The following is an 18,910-nucleotide window of genomic DNA, read 5'->3' on the forward strand; positions in this document are numbered from 1 at the left end:
GATCCTGACCGGCTCACAGGAACTCTGCTATCATAGAGACGGCAGAATGGGTGGCCCAGGTTCCCGACGTGCGGCAATTCGATGTTATTCGTTGGTGTTCAGCAGTTTGTGGTACCAGCGGTCTCTGGTCCTTAAGGGGGCAGAGACTGCTGGTACTTAAGTAGTTAAAATGAAATAAATATGGCCAGGGCTGGGCTGAGGCATAGGCTGGGCGCAGTGTAGGGGGGGGCGCACAATTCATTCAGCTGTCATTCCTAATTGTGTATGAAGCAAAAAGAAATAAAAGAGGATACATAGCAGTGACTGCAAGCCAGATAACTAGATATTAAGGTGTTGGGAAGGTTGTGGGCCCTGTGGCTCTCTTAGTCTAATAGCAATCAGGGTGTGATGGCTGGGGTGGGAGGGATTGAGGGGCGCACTTTGGTGTCTCAGCCTTGGGTGCTGGGGGACCTCGTCCCTGCTCTGAATATGGCAGTACCAAATGAATCTCACCTCAGGTTCTGTCAGATAAACCTCCAAAGACCTCCTCTTAACCACCCCACGCATCTCGCACTCCCATGCCAGACTGCAGGACTTCACTAGAGCTGCCCCTATCCTGTGGAACTCTCTCTCGCTGCCCATCAGGCTCGCTCCCACCTTCAACACCTTCAAAAAAGCACTCAAAACTCACTTCTTCAAGGAGGCCTACATCAACTCAACACTACCCTAATCCTTTCTGCCAATAACTTCTTGATGCACCCCCTCATTTTGTGTCACCAGCCCCTCCCTCTAGATTGTAAGCCTTTGGCAGGGCCCTCTTCCCTTGTGTATCATACTTGACTGTGTGCACTTTACCCAGAATTTGGAACTGGTAATTTTTTACCACTACCATTCAAGTTTATGATCTGGCATTGTACTATTATCTGCAATGGGCTCTATTCTCAAAGACTTCCCGCATGCGGTAAAGTACATGCGGAAAGTTTGCACCCAAAATACCGTCAAGTTGGAATTCTCAAAATGTTCCGCATGTTTTTCCGCATGTGGAAAAAGTGTGATAAAAGTGCGGGATTCATGCGGAAAACTTTCCGCAAAAGTCGGTATTTTCCGCAATAAAAGATCAATTCTCAAAATTGTTCAGGCGCATCATTTCGTCGTTAATTACCGATTTTTTATCACCTACAAGTAGTAGGTGATATATTCCGCATCCCATTGACTTTAATGAAGTGTGGAGGCTTAAGGACTGTGCTTGCTGGACTTTAACTTTTTTTTTTTAAACACTTTTTCATGCGACCTTTTTATCGCATCATTCCCGCATGAATAATGGCTGTTTCCGCATCTTTTTTCCCGCATGCGGCAAACATGCGGAAAATGTTAGTGAATGCTGAAAAAATGCGGAGTTTACTGCTGGCGGGAATTTAGCGGTAAAATTTTGCGGTACTTTTGGCTCTTTGAGAATAGAGCCCATTGTGTTGTGTATCTTATTGCTATTACCTGTATTGTTGTATCTATGGTCTGTTACCTGTATTGTTCTGTCAACCCTGTTATCATTGTCTGTAATCCTATTTATTGTACAGCGCTGCGTAATATGTTGGCGCTATATAAATCTAATAAATAATAATAATAATAATAATAATATGATCAGCCAGCTTTTACAGTATAAGTGATAGTGAAAGATCCCATCATGATTGTGATATAATGCTGTATAACATTGGCATTCCACAGGTTTCATCATAAATGAAATGAGAGAGGCAGGATGATAACAACAGAATCCCAGCTGGATCTAAAATGTACACGGATACGATCAAACCACTGCTGCCAGTGCCCAGAGGCGAAAACACCTCAAACCTCTCAGTGACGTTAGAAAATCAGCTGCCGCCTGTCATGTGACCGGGACGCTCCGCCCCTCCAGTTTGACAGCGTAGTGCCCCCGTGTCAGACTGAGCAGCAGCGGCGCTGAGGCTAGTGGTCGCCCCTCTTGCTGTATGTGTGTATGAGTGAGAGTTCTCCATTGTGTAGCAGGCGCTTTGTCCTCGCTGTGTGAGCGAACTCTGGAGGATGAGCTCACTGAGGTAGAATGCAGAGCCCGGACTGGGAAGCTCTCTTCTAGGCGACCGCTGCTGTCTGCAGGAGAGAGAGAGAAGCTGGGCGGGGGCTCCACACATGACCTGGGCTCCCTTCCCCAGTGCAGCCTTACTGGAGCGGCTTCAGCAGCAAGTGGTCCCCCGGCTGCCTGCCCCCCTGCTCGCCACCTATGTCCCGCAAAGCCACGGATAATGTGGAGTACACCCTGCGGAGCCTGAGCAACCTGATGGGGGAGAAGAAGAGGAGGAAGCAGGAGGAGGGAGCCGGGGAGAGGAGCTTGATCGCTGCGGACTCCTGTGCGAGCATCAACAGCCAGAGCACTGGGAGCTCGCTGGCACCCGGGGCTGCTCCGTCCTCAGGTAGCGGGGACCTGGAGCGGGCGGCCCGCAGACAGTTCCAGCAGGATGTCACCCCGGCGTTTGTGTACGTTGTGTCCGCGTTTTCTGCCCTGGGAGGCTTCCTGTTCGGCTATGACACCGGGGTGGTGTCCGGAGCGATGCTGCTGCTCAAGAGGGAGCTGAACCTGTCGGCGCTGTGGCAGGAGCTGCTGGTGTCCAGCACGGTCGGGGCGGCGGCGCTGTCTGCTCTGGCAGGCGGAGTGCTGAATGGAGTGTTCGGGCGCAGACCATGCATCCTCCTGGCCAGCCTGTTCTTCACAGCCGGAGCCGTGCTGCTGGCCGCTGCGGGGAACAAGGAGACCCTGCTCGGGGGACGAGTGGTGGTGGGGCTGGGAATAGGTAAGTGAGCTTCTGGCTCTCCAACTACTGCTGTATGCAACACGTAGCTGTGTAGCTATATGAATTGATACTGATGCTGAGATTGTTACAGAGATGTGGTGGGGATGGTGTTGATTGCATTTGATTTACATTATGGAGCTTTCACAGGCATTGTTAGCACATTTTACTTTGTAACATAAACTTGAATGGTTTCCTTTTATGTGTGTAAAGTGTTATGTAGTGTGTTCATAAAATAAATATTGAAAAACATGCTCTTGGTTTTGAATAATACAAGATCAATGGTCAGGATAATATGGATAGTGCACAATCGTGAGTATGTTTAAAGGGAACCTGAAGTGAGAGGGATATGCCATATTTATTTTTAAAGTGAACCAGAGAGGAAGGGAAGTAAAGAATTGATACTTACCTGGGGCTTCTAGCAGCCACATGGACAACGTTGCCTCCCTTGCCATTCTTCCCAGCTGTTCTGGTCTGTCATCCCTCGTGGTAATAGAGTGCCAGTCGAGGTCCACTGCAACCATGCAGCCTGGCCTCGCGCGTGCATGTCATGTTCCCATACCAGGGAGCGTTCTGCACCTGTGCAGGTAGTACTGTGCAGAAAGCTACCGGCGACAGGGGTGCATGGCCGAGCTGCGCATGTGCAGCGGACCCTAACTGGCCCAACTGGAAAACTTATCCCAAGGGGGTTTACAGATGATAGGAGTGGCTGGGGAGCACAGTGAGGGAGGCAATGGCATCTATAAGGCTGGAGGAAGCTCCAGGTAAATATCAATTTACCTCCCTTCATATCAGATACCCTTTAAACAATATACATTTCCTGGCTGTCCTGCTTATCCTCTGCCTCTAATACTTTTAGCGATAGACCCAGAACAAGCATTGAGATTAGGTGTTTTTGGCAAAAATCTGTTGAGATTACCCACATGCTTGTTTCATATGTGTGATTTGGACACTACTGCAGCCAAAGGATTGCCAGGCAATCGGTATTGTTTTAAAGTAAATAAATATGTCAGCCTCCATATACCTCTCGCTTCAGGTTCCTTTCAAGGCATTGCTGCCAGTGCCTAGAGGCAAAAAACTCTGGTCTTGAATATTTAAGACTCCTTTAATACCCAACAGAATAAATCATTCTAATATTTTGAAACTTCCACTAGAATTGAGAATACAATCTGACTGAATTCTAGTGGTGGCTGAACTGCAACATTGCACAAATTAAGAAAGCTAATGCTTGGTGGCGTGGTGGAGAGCTCTCTTGCCTTGCAGCACTACTGTCTTTGATTCAAATCTTGGCCAGGACATTACTTGCATTTGTACGGTTGTGTGGGGTTCCTCTGGTATCTCACAAACGCACTGATAAGTTAGATGGTTTTCCACTCCTTCCAAAAAAATAGTCCTGTTGCCCGGGACATGATCCCTCAGGTGACAGTTTGCAGCCGAGTGCTATACAGATGCAGCTTCTGCTGCTTTGCAATGGGGATAGAGGGATGATGCTCTGCAGAGTGGAAGGTGTAAGAATGTGAACAGGGCCTCTCAGTTGAGATGATCAGGCACTATGCATCTCCTGATGACATGTTGGGGAGCATTGGGACTGCTGTGCTAGATTCTAAGCAATGATTGCCATGAATGGCTGTCTCAGCTGAGAACCTTCTGGCATGTATACATGGCTTTTGTCTGTGATATGAACAATAGGTTAGGATTATGGTAGGTATTATATTGTTAGCACCACTGTGGGACTGGGAAAGTGCTGTGGAAGATCTCAGTTCTGTATGAAAACATATTGAATAACTGTCAGGAAATGAATTTTTGGGCTTCCAAATCAGTTTAGCTTTTTTGAAAATTCCAGCTCAGCCACTGTTTACATCGTTTCTGACCATACGAGATAAACTTGCAACAGTTTTCTTTTCCACTGGAAGCTGGAAGAAGAAAATTGGTCTGGACCATAACTTTCAGTAAAAAGCCTTCGTGGCCTTCTTCAGATTTAATTCTCTGACTGGCCTAAAATATGTTTGCAAGTTGCTGCATCTCCGGTGTCTCATTAAATCTGCCTGCTACCTTTAGTCCCTCTGATTCTTTGTATCAGTATTTCCCTGTTCACTTCTAAAGGGTTACAGGGGATACCTATATGAATATGCTCTGCTCCTGCATCTCGTGTTTTATTTCCTGATGTCCCGTCTGGCAGTATATAGGTACCAATGGGGTGAGTAGTTAGGGTTGCTCTTCATACTGGCTGGCTCCTTTGCCTTTCTATTTTACTGAATGGCTGTTTGATAGTTACCGACAGCTCCAGGCTGGAGGTAAAATACCAAGCATCTCCCTTGTTTTTCCAATTGTTGGGTAGAGTTTAGAAAGGCACCAACCTCTGGGTACAGCACTGTGTGGGCCCATTCCTCTCTGCACTCCCACTGCCCTCCACTCTGAACAAACCTCTTTCTTTCTCTCTCTCTCGCCTTTTGATGGTGGATATAGTGTCTTCAGTATCCTCATCCTGACTGTCCGGAGCTCGGACTGGGAGCCAGCTAATCTTACTATACCACACCAAGCCCACTGTTCCAACATTTCATCATTGGCGCCTGCTCTATGCTTTCATAAGCCACACGGTCTACAGAAAGATAACAGGTGCAACTGTGGCATCATTGTAGCTACGCAGCAGCAGGAAAGGCAGGGTCTGCTTCAATAAAAGCAGTGCCAGCTTCCTGCAGCATTGCACAGCTCCAACTTGCTGTACCTGTTGCCTTTCTGGCTTTCTGTGCGGGGCTTGACGTCAGTAACTGCAGCGTGGCAATCGGGACCATAAGTTGAACCTTGGTTCACCTGACTGGCTCACTGTGCCCCAGCAGTGGTGATTGTTGTCCCATGGACTGTGCATAGCTGCTATGCTTTGATGTGCCCAGGTCCTGCATTTCTAGGATGAAGGTATGGAGGGAAGGGGGCTGGCAGATGCAGTCAGGCACTTTAGAGAACTCTCTGTAATAGTGCAGAGCAGGGCTTATACTTAGTGCAAACACTAGTGCACATGACAGGTGGGGGCCCGAGCACTGCCATTGCTTGGGACCCCCAAACCAGCATGTAACACAATAGGGAAGTGCAGGTGAGCCCCAGAGCTGCCACCACCAGGAACTCACACCTACCACTCCTTCAACTTACCAAACACAAAAGGATTGCTCTCTCCCAGACAGCACTCTGCCACTTATTGGCGGACTGGCAGTCTGCAGACTATATAAGAAGTGCAAATACATTACACCTAGTATGCAGTATTTAATTGAGCAGAGGCTCAGCAATCCAGCCAATCGTTGGAGAGTGTTCAGTCGCATATAGACAATGGCTATATGACCAGCAGGGGGCACCAGCGTGCAGGAAACTCCCTCTCATCCGCCCCCCTCCTAACTAAACTGCATAAGGAGCTGAAAATTAAGTTTAAAATATGCGAACACTAGTGCACAACAGGCGAGGGCCCCGAGCACTGCCACTGCTTGGGACCCCCAAACCAGCATGTAACACAATAGGGGAGTGCAGGTGAGCCCTGGAGCTGCCACCACCAGGAACTCACCCCTACCACTCCTTCAACTTACCAAACACAAAAGGATTGCTCACTCCCAAACCGCACCCTTATATAGTCCAGTGTTCTCACCAGGCTCTTTTAGTCGGGTGCTCCACCCGGCTAGTTTTGGTGAGCACCCGGCTGTCATTGGCTCACCTCCTCCTATGCTGTAATCAGAAATGTGCAGAGAAGCACTGGCCCTGCATTCTTTCATCTCGCCCCACCCGGCTACTTTTTCATGCCACCCGGCTACTTTTTCATGCCACCCAGCTGGAAAAAAATTCTGGGGAGAAAACTGTAGTCTGCAGACTGCCAGTCAGCCAATAAGTGCAAATACATTACACCTAGTCTGCAGTACTTAATTGAGCAGAGGCTGGGCAATACTTATACTTAGTGCCCCGCTTCCCTCCCCTTACAGTGACTAGATGTGCTTTTGGTACTGCACACATTTCACACATACTATGTAAGCTGGGGGGAATGGATAGACTGATGTCACTGCAGTTCTTAAAATACATCTAGTCACTGTGATGGGGAGTAGGGCTGTAGGGGGGACTGAGGGGAGACACAGAGCATGAGCAGGGCTTGTTTACTTGCGGAAGTGGTGGTGGGGGAATTTTGAAGCTGCCTGTCTAATACTGGGGGCACATCTGGCTACCTATATTGGGGGGCCTACCTAATACGGGGTCACATATGGCTATCATTACTGGGGAGGGGGCTACCTAATACTGGGGGCATATCTGACCATCTTTACTGGGGTTGTGGTGGTGGGGAAGGCACAGTTTGACATCTGTCTCTGGTGCTGGGGAATCCTTGCCTGGACCTAGCTCTAATCTTTGTGAATTGACATTTTATTGAGATATTTACTGCACAAGTCGTTAATTTACCTCACTGCCTAATCGTCAGAATAGCACGTCAGTGCTTTACCTGCTCTAGTACCGGGTTAGCGTAGCTCTACTCCGTAAGGCAACTATGCATCTATGTAGGTGGATTTTTCTTAAGACACCTCTTAGCAAAAACAGTCATCACGTGCCCTCACCACAGAGTGTTTGAGAACCACTGGCTTAGTACATAGACATGTTTGGTGTACATTGAAAAAGGATGTCTGCAAATTTGGGTGCTGGGTAAAGCTGCTAGTAGAATATTGGTAACATCATAAAAATGTTCTATTTGTTACCTAACACCAGGGGTCTCGAACTCAATTTACCTGGGGGGCCGCAGGAGGCAAAGTCAGGATGAGGCTGGGCCGCATAAGGAATTTCACAATCGCGGCGCATCGCCGCCTCTGCCCACCCCTCTCACTCTTCCTTCATAGAGAGGGGCGGGGAGAGGCGGCGATCCGTGCGGCGATTGACTTTAGGAGGGGCAGAGCTGAAGCTGAAAGCTCTGCCCATTCCAGGAAATGCCGGTGGATTGCCCCCCGGGCGATTTGGAGGCTCTTCAGCCCTCGTTTAGCAGCGGGAATGCGGCGGATTACTTGGGAGCACTGAAGTGAACTATAAGGAAGCTTTTGCCGGCGAGGGCCACAAAATATTGTATCGAGGGGCGCAAATGGCCCGCGAGTTTGAGACCCCTGCCTAACACAAAGCTACCCCAGCTGATTTCTGCATCACAATCTCCGCTAAGTGTTTCTCCGGCAACATATGTTGACGACAAAATTTATTTTGATAAACTGCTCCTCCAGAACCAGAATTATATGCTGGGCATCGCCGTTAACATTGCGGTCTATGTGGCACCCTAAGCAAACTCAGCCCCTCCCTTCTTTCAGTTAGAAGTGCAACCAGTATCTTTTCACCAAACATCCCCCACTCCACCAGCTGGATTCTCTGATCTCTCCCTCCACTTACTTTTGGAATAAGAAGTGCCTGGCGTTTCCTCCCCTTCCCTCATCTAAATGTGCAGAGTGGCTACAGCAGAGCAAGGATACTTAGCCCACTGCCGCGGCCTTTCCTCTTCTTCACTGCAGCCTATCGCTATGCAGCATCAGCATTTCACTGTATGCTTTCAATGAATTTCTTGTGACATCAGAAGAAGAGATTCTTCGGCATGGTGGTAGACCGCAGCACAGAAGAGTAGAGGAGCCAGTGCTGGACTGTTTTGCTACATACCGTATTTTTCGGAATATAAGACGCACTTTTTCTTCCCCAAAAATGAGGGGGAAAAGTGGGTGCGTCTTATATTCCAAAGATGCAGTAAATGTGGCCCCAGAATATACTTACCGGATCCTGTCGCCGCGATCTTCTCCTCCTCGTCTGGCTCTCTTCATCCCTTGTCAGTCACTGTGAAGGTCTTCAGAGCCCCAGCTGCCCGCACTCATCTTCACTGCAGTCTTCGTATAGACTGCAGACTTGCGGTATACATGTGCTGCCTCCGCCATCCTTCGTAGTTACGGTGTCCTCCTCCGATGTCCTCCCTAGTTACAGCGTCCTCCCCGGTGCCCTCCTTAGTTACAGCGTCCTCCCCCGACGTCCTCCCTAGTTACAGCGTCCTCCACAGACGTCCTGCCTAGTTACAGTGCCTCTGACATCGCGCGCACACGTGCGCCGCTGATCAACCAGCAGAGGGCACTGTAACTAGGAAGTACGTCAGAGGAAGATGCTGTAACTAGGGAGGGTGTCTGGGGAGGACGCTGGAACTGGGGAGGACGCCGTAACTGGGGAGGACGCCGGCAGCAGCACATGTATACAGCAAGGCTGCAGTCTATATGAAGACTGCTGCGAAGAGTAGAGCGGGGAGCTGGGGCTCTGAAGACCTTCAAAAAGGATGACAGGACGTCCTGGGATGAAGAGACAAGGAGACTGCAGCTGAAGAGGAGCGCAGCAGCTGGGACCCTGAAGACCTGCATCCTGAATGACGGACACCCTCTGATGAAGAAAGCCAGATGGGGGAGGAGAGGGTCGTGGCGACAGGATCAGGTGAGATGTTTAATCAAGGTTTAGCCAGTGTAGTGTATTTGGTAGTGGCAGAAGGGGTTGGTTAGTGTAGTGTAGTGTAGTAGGTGGTTACAGCAGCAGGGGTTAGTTAGTGAAGTGTAGTGTAGTGGGGGGGGCAGCAGGGGTAAGTGAAGTGAAGTGTAGTGTGGTGTAGATGGGCAGTTTAGCTAAGATAGTGACAGTTTAGGGAGAAAGGGTCCATAAGACGCCCCTGCACCATAGACGCACCTAGGATTAGTTTATTTTTTTTCTCTGATTTTTGCCCTCTAAACCTAGGTGCATCTTATATGCGGGAGCGTCTTATATTCCGAAAAATACGGAATCTGTCATTCAGTCGCTGCTGCCAACCCTAGATTTTGACAACTAAATCATTTCATTCAGTTGGCTTCATGGTAGGGTCAGCCCTGTGTAAAGTCTAGCCATAGACTACAAATAAGGTTATGATATCTCTGCAGGGTTGCAAAATTAAGTGCTTTATAATAACAACAACAACAACAAATAACATTTGTAAAGCGCTTTTCTCCCGTGGGACTCAAAGCGCATAAGCATGGCTCCGACCATCGTGGTACAGGGGAAGAATTTTATAAATCTGGAAATGCCAGGCTAAACAGGTGGCTTTTCAGTCTGGATTTGAATAGCTCCAGGGATGGTGCTGTCTTTACTGGGTGTGGTAGGGAGTTCCAAAGAGTAGGGGCAGCATGACAGAAGGCTCTGTCTCCAGATTTTTTGAGGTGCACTCTGGGAGTGACCAAGTTTATAGAACTTGCTGATCTGAGGTTGTGAGAGGTGTGGTGCAGCTTCAGCAAGTCCTTCATGTATCCAGGGCCCAGATTGTGCAGGGATTTGAATGTCAGCAGTCCAATCTTGAAGAGTATTCTCCATTCTACTGGTAGCCAGTGCAGTGAGCGAAGGATCGGTGTAATGTGACAGTGGCGAGGCTGGTTTGTTAGCAATCTGGCAGCAGCATTCTGCACTAATTGCAGGCGACGCAAGTCTTTTTTGGGGAGGCCAGCATAAAGGGCATTGCAGTAGTCCAGCCGTGATGTGATGAAGGCGTGGACTAGGGTTTGAAGATCCTCTGGGGGAATCAGATGTTTAATCTTTGCAATGTTCTTCAGATGAAAGAAGGAAGATTTAACTACAGATGAAATTTGGTTTCTGAAACTCACATAATGGCACATAAACAAGTCCAGTGTTCTCCCCAGAATTTTTTTCCAGCCGGGTGGCATGAAAAAGTAGCCGGGTGGCATGAAAAAGTAGCCGGGTGGGGTGCGAGTGGGGAATGCAGGGCCGCGCATCTCTGCTTACAGCATAGGAGGAGGTTGAGGAGTCGAGCTGATGACAGCCAGGTGAAGAACCCCACTAAAAGACATTATTGAAGTTCGCCTTCCCAGAATAACTTTGGATGAACCCCTCCCCCCCCTCTCTCCTTTACTAAGTAGTAATGCCTTGGTTAGCAAACATATGGCAGGGATTAGATTCGTGCTGCAGAAAATGTCAGCGCTATTTAAATGCATAATAAGAATTTAGTAGGACATTAGAATATGACTATGGTAGGATTAGATTGTGAGCTCCTCTGAGGACTGTGACATGACTATGTACTCTGTAATGTGCTGCAGGAGATGTCAGTGCTATATAAATACATAATAATAATAATAATAATAATAATAATAATAATAATAATAATAATAATAATAATAATAATAAGGTAGGACATTAGACTATGACTGGTTGGATTAGATTGTGAGCTCTTTAGGGCTAGTGGAAGGAGTTCACTGGTGCTAGTGCGGGAAAGGAGAAGGTCACTGCGGCTAGTGGAGGCAGAAGGTCGCTGGAGCTAGTGGGGGGAAGAGGTCACTGGGGCTAGTGGGGGGAGGCAGAAGGTCACTGGGGCGAGTAGAGGGAGATAGGTCACCGGTGCTAGTGGGGGGAGGCAGAAGGTCACTGGGGCTAGTGGGGGTTAGGTGGAAGGTGACTGGACCTAGTGGGGGTAGGGAGGAGGTCACTGGGGCTAGTGGGGGTAGGGAGGAGGTCACTGGGGCTAGTGGGGGTATAGAGAAGGTTACTGGGGCTAGGGAGGAGGTCACCGTGGCTAGGGAGGAGGTCACTGGGGCTGGAGAGAAGGTCACTGGGGCTAGTGGGGGTTAGGTGGAAGGTCACTGGGGCTAGTGGGGTAGAGAGGTCACTGGAGCTAGTGGGGGTTAGGTGGAAGGTGACTGGAGCTAGTAGGGGTAGGGAGGAGGTCACTGGGACTAGTGGGGGTAGAGAGCAGGTCACTGGGGCTAGTGGGGGTATAGAGAAGGTTACTGGGGCTAGGGAGGAGGTCACTGGGGGGTAGAGAGTAGGTCACTGGGGCTAGGGAGGAGGTCACTGGAATTAGTGAGACAGGTAGATACTTACTGCATTTGGCTGCAGCTGTCCATTCCTCCTCTATTCCTCTGGGGGCGGGGCTTCATCTGGACAGGAGACAACTTCCTCCAGGCAGGGCTTCAACCTGCCACACACATGCTCCCTGGTGAGCTTCCCCAGGGCTGGAGCAACCCTTCCTCTGTGCGGGAGTCCTATGGGGGCGGAGTTTTGGCCGCCGGGGGCGGAGCTTATGCCGAGAAACCCCGCTCTTCTCAGCTGCGGGAGACATGATGGACTGGCTGCCTGCCCTAGCCCCACCACTCCAGTTCAGAGTAAAAGCCTGTGGGCGGGGCATGGCTTCAAAGAGGCCCCCCGGAAATCCCCCGGTGGCTCATGACGACACTCAGTCAGTACGACCCTGGTGATCGTCGTTTGCAGTCAGTCCTAACCTATCTGGAGCTGCCTGGAAGGGATGGGACTGGCTGCAGTCTGACATTCATGCAGCCAGAACAGAGACGCTGCCAGAAGAGAGACGCTGTGTGGATTCGCTCAGGGAAGAGGGGAGAAGGTCTGTCTGCAGCTTCAGGCTTTCTCCCCAGCCTCGAGTCACACAGCACTAGTCTCCCCGTGAGTTCCACTCACATGCGTATCTGGGCTGCAGCCTCCGCTAGCTGAGCTGCCTGGAAGTTAATAGATCGGCAGAGGAGCGCTCCTCCTAGGCGGGCGGGGTTTCAAAACAGCCGGGCGGCCCGCCCACTTAATTAGTCCTGGGGAGAACACTGCAGTCAGTCATTTTTGTTTTGTCTTTCACACTCACTAGTCTTGCAAGCTATAAACAAATCTTCTAACTATCAACTTTTGTCTTCCTAACCGGCTCTACTTTTTGGAGACATGGCTTAGGGGCCACTTATCAACCCCCCCTCCTCCCCCCAATCGGGGAGCCAGTGGATGGGGATGGTGTGGCCAGTAAAGAGTAAGGCATATTTGTGTCTGGAGAGAGGCTTTAATACATGTTAGATGTGTGCATTCTCTTCTAATAACACAAGAACAGTAATTTTCTGTTAAATCTGAACTGTTTGGAAACTATAAGCTCATATGCCTAACTTTTATTAGTGTTGCTGTATAACCAGCGTGACAGTGCTTGTTATGGTTTCATGATCTCAGTTGCAGTAATTTTCTGTCGGTGAGTACAGATATTGCCAGGCGATTAGTGCTTAAAGAGGAACTTCAGCCTAAACATACTGTCATTAAGTTACATTAGTTATGTTAATTAAAATAGATAGGTAATATAATCTCTTACCCACCCTGTTTTGAAATAACAGGCAAATGTTTGATTTCATGAGGGCAGCCATCTTTTTGGTTGAAAAGGTGACAGGGATCATGAGACACAGTTCCAACTGTCCTGTGTGCTGATCACCCCTCCCAGTTGCTAGGCAACGTGAATAACAACATAGGAAATCCCATCATGCTTTGCACAGCATCGGGAAAAAAGCCCAGGCAGTTTTCTTTGATGGGTGGAGCTTAGCTAAAAATGCAGCTAAAAATTATGCTTTGGTAAGAAAAACAAAGTTCTGATGCTGTTAAACACCAAGCCTTTTCAGTTCTGCTGAGTAGATTTTTAGTCCGGAGGTTCACTTTAAAACAGTGAAGCTTTTCTGCCACTGGTCCTCAGAACAGACCATCAAGTAGTTGCTAGGAAACGAGGCGAGTTCCAAGCACTTTGCTTTCCTAGCATCCTCTGCTTTTGTTGTGTTTTACAGGATGAGCTGGGATGTGTATTGCCAGGTCTAAGGCCAACACACAGCATCACATTCCTGTTATCTCTCTGCAGGTAACAAGAATTGCTGCACAAATATGTTAAGTGTTTCTTAGAGTTCATTAAATTTTCCTTACAGAACAAATTTCATTAACATATTTATAGCTTTCTCCAAAAGATGCAGAAAACAGCACTTATAAAGGTAGATTTTAATAGAACTCAAGAATGTATGCACACTTTTTTTTCTTTATCTCTATACAGCTACTTGTAATTGCAGATTTTTATTTTGCTATTTTAATTTTTTTTGGAATGTAATTATCAGATAGTGTGTGCGCATTGTTGTATTAAAGCATAACTGCATAACCTAGAGACTCTTTTGACTATTTTTGTGATCGTATATTGTACTCCCCTCCATGGTGCTGCTAGATTTGAGTCTCGATCCAATGCTGCTTTGCTACTGGTATCCCATGGCGAAGGTCATTCTGGTCATTGTAACCTTTATCTCTGGTCAAATGGAGCAGATTTATCAAAACCAGCACAAAGAAAATGGTGTAAAACTGGTGCAAAGTGGTGCAGATGCCTAAAATCAAAGGTTTTGATTAGTTGTTCTTAGGATATGTTCAACTTTTCCAAATGGAGGGGCTCCAACTTTCCTTGCATTGGTTTTGATAAATGTGCCCTTGCATCTCCATCACTCATGTGCAGCTGGAATAGTCTGATGGCTGGAAGTAGATACGGAGTCTACTTTCACAGTGACAGGTTGAGTTCCCACAGACACTGTTCTGTGCACTATATCATGGTGCAATTCAAAGTCTATGGGCAGTTGACATTGCATCAGTTGCAACACAAAACTTACTATGTTGGTCCCTTTCTTATTTGAGTAGGTTTGACGATGATGGTCGGAAGGTTGATTATCTTTACGCGGGATGACCTGTTCCAGGTAACTAGAGGTTAAAACATAGACCTCAGTTGAGAATGTAGATTGGGGCCTTCCCAATCGTTCACCTAGACACTAGGCTGATAAATACCCAATTGCCAGTTAGTTGGAGCAGTGGTAAGAAGGTTATTCAATAGCCTGAATAAGCTTTTCCTCTTTCAACATTTGATGCTTCTCTTTATAGTTGATGAAGTGAATATTTGGGCTGCATTTTATAATGCATACTTTCTCGGCCTGTATATGTGCCATACTGCACTTGGAATAATATGCAATGTATGGAAACGTTGTTCTTTTTTTTTACACTGCCAGAGATAATTTCGTGATTAATAAAAGCTGCATGAGTAGTACAAAAACAAAAAGGGATTTTGACCACAGAAGCAACCATAGACTCAAAGCTGCCCAAATGACTATATGCCAGCTCTACTTTGAAGCAGAGGTTGTCTTGTAGACCAACTCACAATCATGCCCCTTTTCACCCATCTGACGTTAAGCCTCCTACACATGCTAGACAGAATTTTTCCGAGGTGGACGTTCAAGTTCATCCTGGCCAAGAATCCAGCATGTGTACAGATGTCCCCCAAGTTTCTTTAAAGATCCGGCACATCTGATCTTTGAATGACCACAATGATGGAGATTAGTGTTCCCCTCCATAACCCTCTGCGTGAAGCTGGCCAGTTGTGCACTGAGCCCTGGTCACCTCCACATGGAAACAATGAATGGCACCTGGCTGTAACCGTGAGACATGTCTGTATGCTTTCATGCATGGAACTGTCACAGAACTCATGCCTACAAGGTTTGTACAAACTGATCTCATGTACTCTGTCCATTAGAAGACCAGTTATATTGCACTAGTATGCGTATTTTGGATCTTTGACGTGTAGGCTGCTGACATGTAATGAATGTTTATTGTAGGTGCAGCACAGCTTGAAAAGGGAGCCCTCTCACTCCGAAATGTTGCTGAATGTGCTTATTAAATAAGCAATAAAAGAGCTTCTACTTCATCGGATGGTGCCTGTCCTTACCTACACATGCAGATATTTATCAAATAATAATTAAAGAGAAACCGTAACCAATAATTCATCCCAATCAGTAGCTGATACCCCCTTTCTCATGAGAAATCTTTTCCTTTTTACAAATGGATAATCAGGGGCCTCTGTGTGGCTGATATTGTGGTGAAACAACAACAACAACAAATAACATTTGTAAAGTGCTTTTCTCCTGTAGGTCCCAAAGCACGTAAGCATGGCTCAAACCAATAACTGGTTGATTGGCAAGTCGTAGAACAGAGAAAGAATTCTATAAGTCCTGGAATGCCAAGCTAAACGGGTGGCTTTTCAGTCTTGATTTGAATAACTCCACGTTTGGGTCTGTCTTTGCTGGGTATGGTAGGGAGTTCCAAAGATTAGGGGCATCATGACAGAAAGCTCTGTCTCCAAAGGTTTTGAGGTGCACTCTGGGAGTGATCAAGTTTATAGAACCTGCTTATCTGAGATTGAGAGGTGTGGTACAGCTTCAGCAAGTCCTTCATCTATCCAGGGCCCAAATTGTAAAGTGATTTGAATGTCAGCAGTCCAATCTTGAAGAGTATTCTCCATTCTACTGGTAGCCAGTGCAGTGAGCGAAGGTCTGTGTAATGTGACAGTAGCGAGGCTGGTTTGTTAGCAATCTGGCAGCAGCATTCTGCACTAATTGTAGGTGGAGCAGGTCCTGTTTGGGGAGGCCTGCATAAAGGGCATTGCAGTAGTCCAGCCGTGATGTGATGAAGGCGTGAACTAGGGTTGGGAGATCCTCTGGGGTATCAGATGTTTAATTTTTGAAACCCCTCCCACAGTGTGATGTCAGGACCATGGTCCTGACAGTTTCCTGTCTGTGAACCTCTTTGCATTGTGGGAAATAACAGCTGTTTCCAACTGCCAAAAAAAGCAAACAGTATCTCCTTCCACTGACATCACCTGCCAGCAGTAAAAATGTCACCAGGTGATAAATGTCAGAATGTAAATCAAGGAGAGGAAAGATTTTACAACGGGTAAACACTGACTAAATAATTTATACATAATTATTGTAAAATTGAAGCACTTAATTTATTTTCATTGGAGTTCCTCTTTAAGTCAGATAAGATATCGTAAAAATGATTAGTGCATGTATAACCTCCATGTCATCTGCAGATTACTAAAGCTGCATGCAGACATAAAATTTCTAACAACTCATAATTGTTTCTGTAGTCACTTTGATCGTCTTCTATTTCTGCCAAATTCTGGTCACAAGTACTTGATCGTGGTGAGATTTTCAAATATGTAAGTGGCTGTCCATGATAATGTTAATTGTGTCTACCATCACATTTTTTAATGTGGTGAGCAACTCAAAAGTGCTACTAAAACTGGTAAAGTTGCAGTCCTGTTAAATTTACAGTTAGGCAGAAATCTGGTGTTTTTTTTTTTTTTACTGATAACCACTTCTACTGATTTGGGAAAATGAGAAGTGCATTAACATATTATAACTATACTTTGTTTCTGGCAGGCAGCCTCTTCGCCCATTTATAAATAGGTTCCAATAAGGAAGCCTAAAAAGAGAGGTCACTTCTGATTGCCATAGCAACAACTCATTGTGGGAGTTGAGAGGAATTAATCTGCACTTACATAATTGACTTCTCTCAAGCTGTGCAGTGCACATGGGAAAACTCACTTATATATGAGGTCAGTTTAGTAGACTTTTTTTTCATTCATGTTTGCAGGTCCTAACTTTAGGTCCAGCTTTTTCTAACATGTTTTATTTAAATCAGAATTATAGAATAAAACATTCAACCAAATAAATAAGCAGGTATAAGTTATTACATGAATTACATTATTCAAATAATTTTTTTCAGAAAATATACTAACATGAGCAGTTCTTATCTTGTCCAGCATTAATAAAACATGAAGAAATGTGTGCTTAGTGAGGAACTTTACTGAATATAACGTAATAAATAGAACTTTATTTTTTGCATTATTTAAAAATTATTTAGTCAGTTAGCCCACTGTAAAATCTTTAATTACCTTGATTTAAATTCTTAAAGTAGACCTGAGGTGGCAATACGCAAAAAACCCAGACACTTGAAGGACCACTGTCGTGAAAATCTTAAAATATAATATATGTAAACACATACAAATAAGCCTACTGGCTTCTAAGGCTACTTTTTAACCCAGGAAAATCTTTTCCAAAGTGGGGGGTCGTCTTAAACGCTGGGTGTCGACTTATAGGGCGGGTGCTGAAACTTCCAAGCCAGACTGGAGAATCCGCAGTTGCCGCAAACGGTGGGGGGAGCTCAAAAGCGTCTGCGGCCACATCCCCACCGTATGCGGCTACCGTATGAAAGCAGAAAAAGCGGTGCTGTACAAGTATGGTATAAGAAAATCCACTCACCAGGACTCCTGGAAAGAAGTGACTTAAAGGGACACTTAAGCCAGAAATGAAATAAAAAAACAAACAAAAAAAACAATTTTACTTGGGGCTTCTACCAGCCCCCTGCAGCCATCCCGTGCCCTCGCAGTCACTCATGGAGCCTCCAGTCCCCCCGCCGCCAGCTAGTTTGGTTTTAGCTGACAGGCCCGACAGGCCTGGCCACCCGTATTTTTTTTTTTTTTTTTTACGTTCCCATCTGCAATAGCATCCCGTGCCTGTGCAGGATGCTATTGATGGGAACATGAAGAAGGATACGCATGGCCAGGCATGCGCAGGCCCAGAAAGCCCGTCCTCTCCCTGTCGGGGCCTGTTGGCAAAAAAAGAAACTAGTTTGCGGCGGGGGACCGGAGGCTCAGTCTGTGACTGCAAGGGTACTGGTCGTCGGCTGCAGGGGGCTGGTAGAAGTCCCAGGCAAGTAAAACTGTTTTTTTTTTTTTTTTTTTATATTCCTGGCTTAACCACTTTACCCCCGCCCGTACGAATTTCTCCGTCCCTTTTTCCATCCTTTCACCCCCAGGGACGAAGAAATTCGTACTTTCCGCGCTCCTGCCGCTGCCCGTGCTCCCGCTCGCTCTAGCGCGCACTCCCGCTCGTAAACACGCCGTCGGCCGCTCGCCCGGAGATCAATAAACGGGAAAATCCATTTCGTTGATCTAAGCCCCGCAATGATCCGCTGCTTCTCCCCTAAGCAGCGCGATCATTGTGGAAAAGAAAAAAAAACATTCCCAGCCTCCTAGTACTTTCTCCATGCGACGCTTGGAGGTCGCATTAAACAAAAAGTTACTGTTGCCATCTTGTGGCCAAATAGTAAAACTACACCCTAAAGCATTTTTCACATACAAATACGTTACTTACTGTATACACAAAAAATTAACTCGTTACCTCCCACACTCCCCAATTTTTTTTTTATTTTTTTTTGTAATTAAAAAAAAAATTAAAAAATTTACAATTAAAAAAATACATAAATAGTTACCTTAGGGACTGAACTTTTTAAATATTTGTCAGGAGGGTACAACAGCTTCTAATTAGGGATGGACGCAAAACTGCAAACAATGCACCTTTATTTCCAAATAAAATATTGGCGCCAAACATTGTGATAGGGACATAATTTAAACGGTTTTATAACAGGGAAAAATGGGCAAATACATTTCATGAGTTTTAATTGGG

The 18,910-nt window shown here is 46.5% G+C and overlaps 1 protein-coding gene across 1 annotated transcript in view; it reads left to right on the plus strand.

Moving 5' to 3' along the window:
• The first annotated feature begins 1,900 nt into the window (after positions 1 to 1,900).
• The window catches only part of SLC2A13 (solute carrier family 2 member 13), a 193,104-nt gene continuing 176,094 nt past the window's right edge, over positions 1,901 to 18,910 (plus strand). Inside the window, exon 1 of the mRNA XM_068276293.1 lies at positions 1,901 to 2,798. Within this exon, the coding sequence (XP_068132394.1) occupies positions 2,231 to 2,798 (568 nt within the window). The 5' untranslated portion in view covers positions 1,901 to 2,230. The remainder of the gene's footprint in view (positions 2,799 to 18,910) is intronic.

Source organism: Hyperolius riggenbachi, chromosome 3 (genome assembly GCF_040937935.1).
Source record: "Hyperolius riggenbachi isolate aHypRig1 chromosome 3, aHypRig1.pri, whole genome shotgun sequence".
NCBI lineage: Eukaryota > Metazoa > Chordata > Amphibia > Anura > Hyperoliidae > Hyperolius > Hyperolius riggenbachi.